Source organism: Buceros rhinoceros, unplaced genomic scaffold (genome assembly GCF_000710305.1).
Source record: "Buceros rhinoceros silvestris isolate BGI_N320 unplaced genomic scaffold, ASM71030v1 scaffold22542, whole genome shotgun sequence".
Classification (NCBI taxonomy): Eukaryota; Metazoa; Chordata; class Aves; order Bucerotiformes; family Bucerotidae; genus Buceros; species Buceros rhinoceros.
Window position 1 is genome coordinate 25,863 of NW_010399871.1, and position 12,397 is coordinate 38,259.

Genomic DNA, 12,397 nt, shown 5'->3' on the forward strand with positions numbered 1-12,397 from the left:
TGCTTGAGCTAAAGTTGGTGAAGTGAGTTAATGAGGACATTATGGACCCCTAATGGGTTGATTAAAAGTAAACAAACAAACCAACTTAAGTATGTGCTTAAGGTCTTCTGAATTCAATACAATTTAAATTTTTTTTTAAATCACTGCTTTCCTGAAAAAATAAGTTTTCATATGAGGATATAGGCTACCAGTTGTACATGGGAGTATATTTTGTGGTATTTCTGTTGTTCTAATTGTGAATCACAGAGCTTACGGCTTAATTAGGACAGGCGCACAAATGTTCTCCTTAATGAACATGTTTTGTTAGTACCGATTCATTAAACAGTGCTTGAATCAGTAGCTAACAGGATAAACAAACTCTTTAAGATTAGAAATACTGCTAAATTTTAAATGAGGTAGTAATTATTTTCTAATATTGGTCTGTGACAAAAGTATATTAATTGACACACTTTTTCTTTGCAACGCTGGTAGACCGTTATCTTTGTGTCTTCCTTGAAGTGACGGGGAAGCTGACATAGGCACAGAGCGCAGAAAGGCTCTGTGCTGCCTGCAGGTCCTGGGTCGAAGCAACCTGCATGATCTCGGCTTTACTAGAGCTTTTTTTTGTGCCCTTATTGTCAGCTGAAGCACCTCAGCTAAACATAGTACATGTGAAAGGTCGCAGAGATAGGGTACTGCTTGTGGTGTCCTGTACTGCCGGACTTGGGTTTCACAGGACTAAGATTTGTTATTCTATTCATATAAGGGAAAAAGAGATGCTATAAAGACTAGGACTTGAATGGCTGCTATTTTAGAAGCAGTATATCATTTATTTCACCCTGCTTGAAAGAAGTGCTGGGTTTATTTTTATTTCATTAGCTTTTTTTATTTTAAGATTTAGTAAGGATACTTAAAGTTCTTTCAAAAGGTGTTTTCAGCACGCAATTTTAGTAAATATAATTGAATTGTAACTACAGTTTTTCATGTGGTTCAAAAGATACCTTTGTTCCAGTGTTTGTGGCTGGAATATTACTTGAATAAAACCTTCTCCTGACGCTTGAATTTATCCAAGGAGGAAATAGTACCTGACTTTGAAAGAAAACCGTACCTTGACATCGATTCTGTAAGGATTCAGTTTCTCTCCCCAGTCTGCAGTTTCCTCTTTGTTGCAGTGGTTTCATACCTGATTAGGACGAATGGGCCCATCAGGCATTTGTATAGCTGAAATATTAGCAACAGCAGATTTCATTTCTGTGGCGTCTGCTTTCACACAAGCAGTTGGATGAGACAAGAGCAGATGCTGCTGAAGGACGCTCTTACCCAGCTGTTCTTCGCTGGTGGGGTCCCTTAGCTGCATAGGTAAGAGAACCCACCGCGCCACCGCGGTGCCAGCTTCAGTAACTGTAGAATGGGGGAGCCCGATGGTATCGTTTCCCTCGGTGCCTTCCTGCTCCAGCAAGCAGCTCTGGTGTGCCGGAAAATTTTGCTAATTCAGTTGTGGTGTGGAGAATCGTTTCATTGTAATGTAAGAATTCATTGTTCGTTAATTACTCCTTTAGGTCTCTCGCTGTTGAAATCTGGTCGTGCTTAGTCTGTTATTACAGAGAAATTAATATTCAACAATTGGGTTTCTGAAAAAAAAACAATGGAGAGGAAAAGGCAATTCTGGATTATAGGAGATTAAACCTTTATCTCAAGGAGGTCTTATTTCAAAATGAAGACCGCCCTTTTCATTATAGCAATTTTCCCATGACTTTCCTGATGTCAGTTTATTTAAGTAATTCCTATGTGTGCATTTTTAAGATGCCACCCTTTGCCTCCAGGAGCCTTTCCCACCTCCAGCCTGTCACTAAAGGGTACCTTTGCTACTGAAGGCAAGAAAATGCCCTCTACAGAGGCAGTAATTTTGACCTCCACTGCTGTAGATTCATTATTTCCTAGAAGCCCCTGTGTTGCCCACGTTGTTTCTTGGAAACAGAACTGCTCTGAGCAGCTAGCAGGAGGAGCAGGTTGTTCTGGTGGTCTTTCAGTGTGTGCTTTCAGTAACAGCCCCTTGCACTGCTTTTAGTGCTGTGCGAACACTAGTGTCAACAGACCAGCTGAGGAACATGCAGCATTGAACTTCTGAATGGTCTGCGTGTCCGGGCAGAGATGATGGACATGTAGATCAGGCTCATCTAATGCTTTGTGCTTCCCGAAGAAAAAAATAGTCATTATACTTGGTGTCAATTAAAGATTATTTAAATGTATCTCTTTTCAGTTGCGTTCCTATAGCGGAAACCTCTACACTATGTAACACTAATATCATCTGTATTCACTAACGATGTTGCTGTTTGCTACATGTCATTACTTCTAATGCTTGATTTTCAAAGGGCCCATAATGTCCCTGGCCATCGTTCAAATTGGTATTATACTGCAAAAGTATTGTAAACCCCAGGAAGACGATGTCCTGTATGTATGGCATTGAGATTAGCTTACTTATGGCCTGAAATAAATATCTATTGGTTATCTTCATGGTGTACAGGTTAGAAGTCATCTGAAACTGAGGTTGGTAATCATCTCACGGAACAAAACATTATGACACAGTATAGGAAAACCTGATTTGAATGATATTAATTGCACAGAACAAATGCTTCTACATTAGGAAATAATATAATTAAATCTGCTTTTATGAGCTTGACTGACCTCTAGACGTTTATATTTTGACAGCTGTTAACTATTATGTCACACCTCTTCCACAAAACCAGGCAGATTTGGTCCTTTAGGTTTTTCAGAAGTTTCTTAGTTTCTAGAATGTTATTTCCTAGTTATTTTAGATTCCTACTGTTTCTTCTCTACCCCTACCTGTTTTTCCCCTTTAGTTTGTTCCCAGCCAGGATACAGTTATAATAATAAGATATAACTGGTAGACTAGGAATAGGATAGTCAGCAAAGTATCCTTAGCTGAGGAATTGGTTCGAAGAATTTCTAGCTCCGTGAATTTGTATATTTAAAGTGTAGAACTTTAATAATTTAGAAAAATTCATATAAAGTGACTTTTTCCACCCGTGAATAAAAAACTAAGAGGAAGGACAGTTTGGTGCCAGTGAGCCTGTGTGACTACGGTTTTGATGAACAGTTTGTTTTTCCCTGGTGTAAACTCAGCTGTTACCCAGACCTTTACCTTGACTTTCTAAACTTACAAATCAAAGTTAACTTGAATTAATATTCAGTAGTAAAATGAACTGAGCAATATCCTCGAAATCAGATTTTACAACATTTAGGGATTACTTTAGCTGAGTTAAAAGCTAATCGTTTCCAATTTCCTGTTTTCCATGCAGTATTTATATGTAAATTTTATGTAACAGTCTTCTATGATAATACAGGATAACAACATAAGAGCAGGAACTAGGCAGAAAAAATTAAACCTAACGCTTATTTTGAGAGCAGTGTGGACTGAATACTTGCATTAGAAGTTTACCCCCTTATTGGGCAAACTCTGAATTGCGTGTGAATTCAGGCAATAATAATTAAATCAAATAACATTAAAGTACTTTTTTAGTATGGATGTGGTGGGGCAGATTAAGCGCATCAGGTGCAGTTCCAGGAAACAGTAATGGCAGAATTTGTCATTTAATTAGAAAGTTGGCTCTCTGTAAATACCTGTTCTTTGTTTGCACATCATACATTTAAAAATTAGCAATTGAACCATCTAACCATAAATACTAACAGGTAGCCCTAATGCCAACTGCAGTACTTGTGAGCGAAGTCTGCACTTCTTTGTGAGCTGGAGTTGTAACTTTTCAGTTAAATTCTGTCGTCTCCAGGAAGCCAAGGCAGCGGTAGAAGAGACGAGAGCCCTGCGAAGCAGGATTCATCTTGCAGAAGCTGCACAAAGGCAGGCGCGTGGAATGGAGATGGACTATGAAGAAGTAATTCGCCTGTTAGAAGCTGAAATTGTAGAGCTGAAGGCTCAGCTCGCTGATCATTCTGGCCAAAATAAAGTAAGCCAAGCAGTCGCCTGCCATAGTTACCATGGTTTCCTTGCTGTTGTCATGTATCTTGTTTTCATTTTCTTTTCATCTGCTTTTCTAAAGTAGGTCACTGTTTGTCTTGTATTATTCAGTAACTGGAATGATGTGTAGTGAAGGGGGTAATGTGGAGTGTTGGAGTCTTCCTTCATCCACATATCTTTGGGCTGGAAAAATAGGAGCCAGAAGCATGCGTGGGGGATAGGTCGAAGTGGCACGTCTCAAGCGTTAAAGCGTGGAATAGTTGCTGGGCTGCAGATCCATTGCCTTGAAAGACGATACGTATATTTGTGTGCTTTTGCATCTATGTAAAAATGGCCTTCATGTTTATGTTTCTGTTAGACAAATAATAATAGAAAGTCCAGTATTGTTCTTAAGTAAATTTAGATTTAATCAAGATAATAATTTAAATGCTACTAACAGTATCCTGCCAAAATTTTTTTTGTGGTTTCTTTTAATTGAGCCTTATATTTTAAAACCATTTCATCGCCAGTGAGGCATTTCAAAACATTGTAAGGAATAAAATATTTGAGGCACTTTTAAATTTTTCACCGTAACTGCAGACCATTTTCTATGCACAGTTTGAACAAGAACAAGCAGGTTTGCATTTGTGTGTTTACCTTGGTTTTCTCATGAAAATGGATGTGCACACGGATTGATAAAGGAGACCTAGTGAAGTGTTGCCTTATTTCATCCTGAGAATTACTTCCCTGATACAGGGCTGTTACATTAAAAGGTAAAATTGAGCTCTATGGTATGTATACAAGCTTGCAAAGAAGCAACATAGCAAGTAGGTGTAGCTCCCAGGATGGAATTCTTCTCATCTAACTGTGAACGTGTGTGATGAGTTATACCCTAGAATTTCTTCTTTTTGAATGTCTGGGTGAGATGCCCCATCTTTTATATCAGGTATTTTGTGAAGCACTCTTTGTTTTCCAGGACTCGAATGATTATCAAAATTTTAAGAAATTCAGAGCGTGTGGGTTGCTTTCTTAGAGATTTGTTTCTGAGGTGGTAGCTTGAATTCCAGAAATTCTGAGTGAGGACTCGAGTGTCTGAGTTGAGATTTGATTCTCTGCATTTCTTACTCATAAGAAGCAGTATCAAGCAGGTACCAACTCTATAACACACTCTTTTAAAGTAAAAGAGGGCTTACCGGCTCCTTCTCCACTAGTGGACAGTGAGATATTACCAAATAAAGGCACCTTAATCAACAGATTTGGTGACATTCAGAGTGATGATGATTCTGCTGCTTTGTACAGTGGATACAAACAACGTGTGCACTCGTTTGCTTCAAGTAAAGATAGTAAGTGGGGTTTGGTGGGTTTTTAAGACTCTTACAGCAGGTGGTGGGCTTTCAGAAAAATCACCTATGGTTATGTAAAAGTTATTTTTAATGATTGTGATAATTTCTTAATTTTGGAGAGTGCTCGGGTCTAGACCTTCTGTTCAGCAGTCAGCTAAGCTAACAAGCATGCCCATATATGAGTGAACATTTGACTTGTGGTCCTCTCACTAGAACAGTGCCAGGGACTCAGGCTGAAACCTTGAGCCTCCAGGACGTGATCTAATGGGGCTCACATTGCCCGTGGCTGAAGGACAGCGGGGATGTATGAGCTATTGATCAGTGCTATGCAAGTGCCTGCAGAGAAATCCTAGGGGCTAATTTTCTCCAAGATAGGCCATAATTATTCTGTTAGCCAAAGGATTTACCAATGCAAATTAGCGGACTGAGTTTGTTCACATACCAGCCATTTATGCCTCCCCTGCTGACAGATCTGTCACCATCAGGCTGGTGGTTTTGATCCATTCATGAATCGGTTCAAGCTGTCTTAAGTTTCAGCCTTATTGCTGTTGTTAGCGGCCAATTTCCATACACCTTTATGTCGTCTGCCAACATCTGTTGCCATTTGGGAGCTGATTTACCAGCAGACCGTTGCCTCGGAGCACCTCTGCTTTTTAGAAATGTAGACACAAGGCTATATAAAACATTTCAGACACAGCATTCACACCATGTGAGCCGTGGGAGAAAATGATTAGAATTAAAGCCTTAAAATATCTTTCCCAGGATAACCTCCAAGACTTGAGAAAGAGAGTTACGGTGCTCGACTGCCAGCTGCGGAAATCGGAGTCAGCTAGGAAGACCTTTGAGGTGGCTACTGAAAAATTGCTACAGTTTGTAGAGGTAACTTTGCTTTTCGTTTCTAGCAATAGTTGATTTAGGAAAGTATTGTGTTGATGTTTCCAGGGAACAAAATAGTGAACTGACTGTAAAACAGTTTGCAGAGATCCTTTCATTACTAGAAGTAAGGATGTAGAAGTGTACAGATCCATCTAGGAGTTTACTTAATCTTTGTGTTTTGCTACACTCTAAAGAATGAAACAGATCCAGTAATTTTTTTCCACCTAATTTTTCACAAACTCTTATAAGTTTCTGTGAAATTCCCCAGAGGAAAAAGGCAGGAAAAGTAATATTTGATATTTTGAAATGTTATAAAACTGGAAGAGTGATGTTGTTATATTTATTTCGTTTAAAGGGGTTATAGTATTTTGGTCTTTACTTCTACACTTAGCTGCGAGAGACTAGACTCTTCAAATACAGACCAAACACCCCACACGCAAACAGAACATCAAATTATGAGGTGTTAACTTTTTGACTGTGATGACATAAACCATTAACTTCTTGACTACGGCCAACAGGTTGTGCATGAAATGCTCTCAGACAACTCTACTTCCTCAACAGTTTTAAGGTAATGAAATGACATGTTTATTCATATTGAAATGGCAATATTAATATTGAAAAACTCCGCTGTTGTTTCAAAGTCTCCAAAAACTGTCTTGTAGCTATTTTTCCTATATGTTTTGGTGTATTTTTCTGAGTGTCATTTTATTGAAGGGAGGGAATGGCATGAATTACAAATTAGGCTTTCAAGATATAGCTTCATTAAAAATCTCAGAATTAAAACAATTAGTAATTATGTAGCTTGGGTTGTCTGGATGTTTCCATGAAGTATTTATAATGTGCTGAGGATTAGTTAAAACTGCAAGGAACCTTAACAGTGGGTTATAATTTGTTTTTTAGGCTTGGCCAAGTGCAGACACTGCACAAGAGTGATGTTGCACATTTTGTACAGTTCATGGACTTTATTTTAGTAAATGGATTAAAGTACAAAACAAAAAGCTAAGGTGACAAACTGATTCACTGACAGCGTAGAAGATAAGGATTGGGTCCCCTATAGCAGTGTCCCTTCTTAAATGCTAAGGTGACAATTACTTTTAAGTTACCTTCTTGACACCCACTGAATTCTTGACCCTAGATTTTGAGACGTGAATGTTGAGTGACTTGACATTTCTTAATACTTTTACTGTACAGGCAGAACTGCTTCTCAGGCAAACCCATCAATTTGGTTATATTAACCTTTTGTGTTTATAGAAGAGACCAAAAGCAATTTAGAAACATATGTTTTCTTAATTAAAAGAAGTAACCGTTTCTTTTATAATCTTACAAATAAACACTTGGTATTTTTTTGTCTCTTAGCGACAGAAGAACAACGCTGCCTACTAAAGCACTTCTGGCACGGCTGGGAAGGATTGGACCCACTGTCACAACAGCTCTTGCAGCAGAAGCCAGAGACCTCGCCAAGTCCGTCCGTGCCATTTTGGAAGTAGATTGTGAGTATCGTGTGCGTCTTTGTGCGTGTGTCTGCATGAACACGCACAGAAATGTGACCATCAAACGCTGTGGCTTTGGTATCTTGCTCACCAGTTGAGGGCAGTGAGTCAGTAGTCACCGTGTGGGGGTTTTTCCAAGTGTGGAAGAAGGATCCTGAGTAGAGCTTCTGCTTGGATTGGCTGAGGACTGTGGCACAGATGAGGGTCCAGAGTCTTTCAGACTTTCATTGGTGGGAATACTTCCTTTGACCTTGATGGGCTTTAAACAAAAGCTTTGGATGCAGTCTAAGTCAACAGGGTTTGGGGTTATAAGTGTTTTTAACTCAGCATCTTGAACCGCGCAGGTACAAATCCTCCTTCCAAGATGTGAAGGGTGCATCAGAATGAGATTTCTCCAAATTTTTAGAAAAGCAGAGCATTATCGTTGAGGATTTTAAAATGCGAATTTTGGAGTCAGGAAATGCCTTTGAGGAAGCAAATCCTCCAGAGCTTTTAAATCTGGTATCAGATCATTAGCAACGAAGATAGATATTTTTATTTAAGATTGGGTGTGAACGGGCAGAATAAATCATTCATAGCACCAGAGGACAGTGCAGGTTTGCTGTCAGTTCTTTACGCACCTTCATCAAACTATAATTAGAATATAAAGTTCCTCCGGAGTACATTTTTTGCTGAAAAACTTAAAGCAGAAAATTAATGACAAAATAAGGAACAGGAAGATTTCCATAATCATGTAAAACCAGCAGAATTTCTTGACTGTAATGCTCTATTTTCATATCAGAATGTCTATAAAATGTTATTCCACTGCATTTACGTGATCATGTATCAGAGTATCTTAATGAAGATTTTCTTGCTGTGGAGAGCGAGCGTAGCCTGCAGTTTCCTTTGGAGATACATGTACATCCTCAGGTCATTCACAGAAATCTCTTCCCACCGGTAATAATTACGGTAGTTCATGAGCAGTTACTGTAATAAACTGCATCCAGTTGGAAATCTAAGAAATAACTGTGGCTTCTTAGACAATTCCTGGTTCAGATCAGGATGTCAGCCGAGCAGAACATCAATTCTATTCCACCTTAGATGGATTGATTTGCAAAAATCAAACAGGAATGGCCTGTTTGACAGGAGTTTTTGGAAGGGTGCTGCATGACACTTGACAGTGATCATTGTATCAAAAATTTGAATATCCTTTTTACATTGTTTGGGAATCAATTTAGAAAGGGGCTGAATAAATATGTTTGTAGAGGAAATGTTTGAAGATATGAAAGATGACTTATTTGACATTATTTATGCAACACTTAATTATTACATCACTCTACGGAGAAGGAAGTAAAATAAGATCAAAATACGGTTCAGAAGTGTCCAGAATATTAGAATTAGAGTTACTGGTGGAAGTGAAAAGAGTGACAGTGGCCAGGAGAGAAGATAATTGGTTTTCTACCAGTAACAATGATGTGAGTTCTGTCACACTGAGGTGTTTCCATCACACTACACAGGAAATCGAGCAAGGAAAACTTCTAGTTCTAAATGCAACTGAATTCTAACATGTGGTTTTGTCAAACAGAATAGGTAGGACACGTTAGAAAGCTCTGGAGCGACAGCAGGGATCCATTTTATGAACCTGAGAATTAAAAATAGGTCTGCAGAGAAGGATTTAAAGATTGAACGTCATCCTTCTGAGTTCATTCTGATTTGGAGAGTATTACAGATAGATTTGGGCTCTGACGAGCTTGTGTATGAGATTAAAGCTTTAAACCTTGCTCGCTTTCTCTCTCTCTCTCTCTCTCTCTCTCTCTCTCTCTCAAAAACGACAAAAACCTCCTTAGTTAAGGCAGAGTAACTATTTAATAGCTTTCGGTCTGCAGTCCTCTGCCAGACTCTCACAAAACGTCATCTTCACTTTTCTTGCAGAGGGGCTGTCATACATGAAAGACAAACATATAATAGACATTACATTGCAGACTGAAGGTTTTCCTTTTTCCTGGAAAGATGTCACAACATAATAACTTGTTAATGAATTCTTAGAGAATTTATGTTAGTATTTTTGAGACTGCTACGTGGATAAAAATGTACAGCAGGGCCACCATCACGATATATTTTACCTTCTCAGTAGAACTTCTCTTTCATTATTTGCTTCATTTTGTACATGAAGTAAAGCACCCCTAACCAAAACACCTTGATTCGTTTACAGTACATGCGAAACAAAGTCTCGGTGCCAAGACAAGGTTGTGGAGCGTTATTCCAGAAGAAAACTGCTTCCCTTGTTAAAAATCATCCTTGTCAAACAGGTCAAAATTACATATTTATGAACTGGCCGCACAAACTGTTCTCTTCCACCACAATAGCATGACATTTTGCCTGAGGAAAGAGGTTTAAAGAAGTTCAGTGTATTCCTGAGAATCTCCAAGTACATACTGCCTTGTGATAATGCTGCAGATCAGTTTTCTGCTTTGTGGGTTGAGTGACAGCTATGTGAAGTCAGTTTGGCGGTTCTTCAAGTGAGGACTCTGTTTAAAAAAAAAAAACCCAACTCTTTTTCCAATGCTTACTACTACAGGAACCTCAAGATCCAGAAATGCAAATAAGAAAGTAATAAAGAGAATAATCAAGCTCAACCCTTGGAAGTTTCATCCTTCATCTTCTTGAAAGACTGTCAGCTATTTTTAGGCACTAAGTCTTGAGAGGCCTTTCTGCTGTGTTGAATACAAGCATCTCCTGAAGACATGAAATTACTTTCATCGTACAAAGGATAATAATGCCTCAGCGAAAGAACTGTAGCGTTTAAAAGTAGTTGCTTGCTGCACTTAATAGACCATATGGTGCAAATCATGCTAAAAAGCATTGAGAAAGCATTTTCTTCTTTTCTATTACAAAATCAGAAAAGAAACACGCTTGGTACTGGTAATGGCCAAAATCTGATTAACCCCGGAACGAGTCTCTTCATGAAATACCAGGCAGTCGGGGTTCTGAAATGAGCCCTAGCATAATGCAGCTTTCAGTGTTTTTGACTGCTTATTTCCTCACTCTGCCTCTGAAATTTCTATCCAAAAATGTGATCTTGTCTTGTTGATATAATCTCAGTATCCACTAAGTGCTATGAACCTGCTTCTCTCTCAGCTGGGGCTCAGGCAGTGCATCTTGAACTACTGTTTCCCATTGCGTTCCTTTAATCTGTTGTCAGCCCGAGATCTGACAGGTGGCAATCACGCTGAAGTTCTCTAGAATGATCTCCAAATTGATATAACTTCCAAAAATCCCACTTGCCTTACTGCTATTGATCTGACAGTCACTGTAGTCACTGCACGTTTCAGAACGAGGATCCTGCAGGCACAAGATCAGTCGCCCCATCCTTGCACTCATTTCCCTTGTACGCCGTGAAGGTGGTGGAAACTGCTGGTGCTCAGCACCCATTCGTGCTTGTTTTCCTGATGCTGAAGTTGCTTTTGATTTTTAGACCAGAGAGAAAGTCTTACATCTCAGACATTAAGAGCTGAAATGCGGAATCTCTCGATTTCTTCAGTTTACTTAATTTCTGACTCTATTATGGCAATTACCAAAACCGTTCTGTGCTCAGTGAAGTGTTTGTTGTCCCTTCCCATTCTTTTGACAGTGTGGGTGGAAGTTATAAGGTGGCGTGGCTAGTCTTGGTAACAAACAGGTTTGCTATTTTGAGGAGAGCTAATATCGTGAAGTATTCCTAGTCATTTTATTTATTTGTTGCAGCCCTGGTGTGTTTGTGTATCGCAGCAGAGTTAATGCCACATTATTACTATTTTGTTTTTGAAATTAAAGATACAACAGGCTGTGGTTTTGTACAGATAATTGGCTGTCATTCATCAGGAGAGTTCTGAAAAAGTTGACATGTAAGCGTGGGCTGTTCCGCCCCCCCTTTTTGGTTTATGTCTGTACATCAAACCCCAGATGTAATTGTAATGTGCGTAGGCTTACCCTGGCCAACTTGACTTCTGTTAATTAGGCCGGGGATATTAGAGAGGCAATTGCAGAGGCTGAATATCAAAATACGAGTCTTCCATTGACCCCAAGAATATTTATATTTTTAGTATTAGAAATTTGTTTCCTGCCAGGTCACCTCTGTGGGGGCAGCTCTGCATTGGGAGAATCACATACCTTCAATATTCTTTCAGCTAATGAACTAGAGCTGGGCCTTTTCTTCTGTACTGGAAGAGCTGCTTGAGCAGGACCAGCATAATGATAAATAAAGAGAGAACTCTGTGTATTCATTGTTCTGGCGAGGCCATAAATATTGCAGTGAATTACTGAAATCAGAAATAGAGACCTATTAAATTATACAGCGTGTATCCCGAACACGCCTGTAAAGCTCCCCTTTTTAATAGTTTCTGACTAGCAGAAGAATTGCATCTTAAAATCAGTGCTGTATGCTGAAAGGTAAAGAGATTGTTAATGCAGCATTTTCTGAGACAGTACTTCTATTAGAAAATACTAATTTGGCAAAATGAAAACGTATTATTTCTTCAAAACTTTCACCACCAACAAGAAGAGACAAGAGTTCCCAAAAAAAGAATTTATCAACTTTTTTTATCCGGTGGTAAGTTTCACAGTTTTGCCACCTGAAGGTTGGAGATTTTTTCCTCAAAACAGAAATGCTTAATAGGAGGGTAATTTCCTTTTCGTAGAAAGTAATAATATTAAATTAAGTGAACTTTTTACTGTTGAGTATTTCCTGAGTTATCATTTAAAAAAAAAAAAAAAAAAAA

The 12,397-nt window shown here is 38.8% G+C and overlaps 1 protein-coding gene across 1 annotated transcript in view; it reads left to right on the top strand.

Annotated features, from left to right (window-relative positions):
• Positions 1 to 12,397, top strand: part of STXBP4 (syntaxin binding protein 4) — a 58,202-nt gene that overhangs the window by 20,494 nt on the left and 25,311 nt on the right. The window contains exons 17-20 of the mRNA XM_010131664.1: positions 3,786 to 3,962; positions 6,058 to 6,174; positions 6,690 to 6,739; positions 7,528 to 7,661. Of these exons, the coding sequence (XP_010129966.1) occupies positions 3,786 to 3,962; positions 6,058 to 6,174; positions 6,690 to 6,739; positions 7,528 to 7,661 (478 nt within the window). The remainder of the gene's footprint in view (positions 1 to 3,785; positions 3,963 to 6,057; positions 6,175 to 6,689; positions 6,740 to 7,527; positions 7,662 to 12,397) is intronic.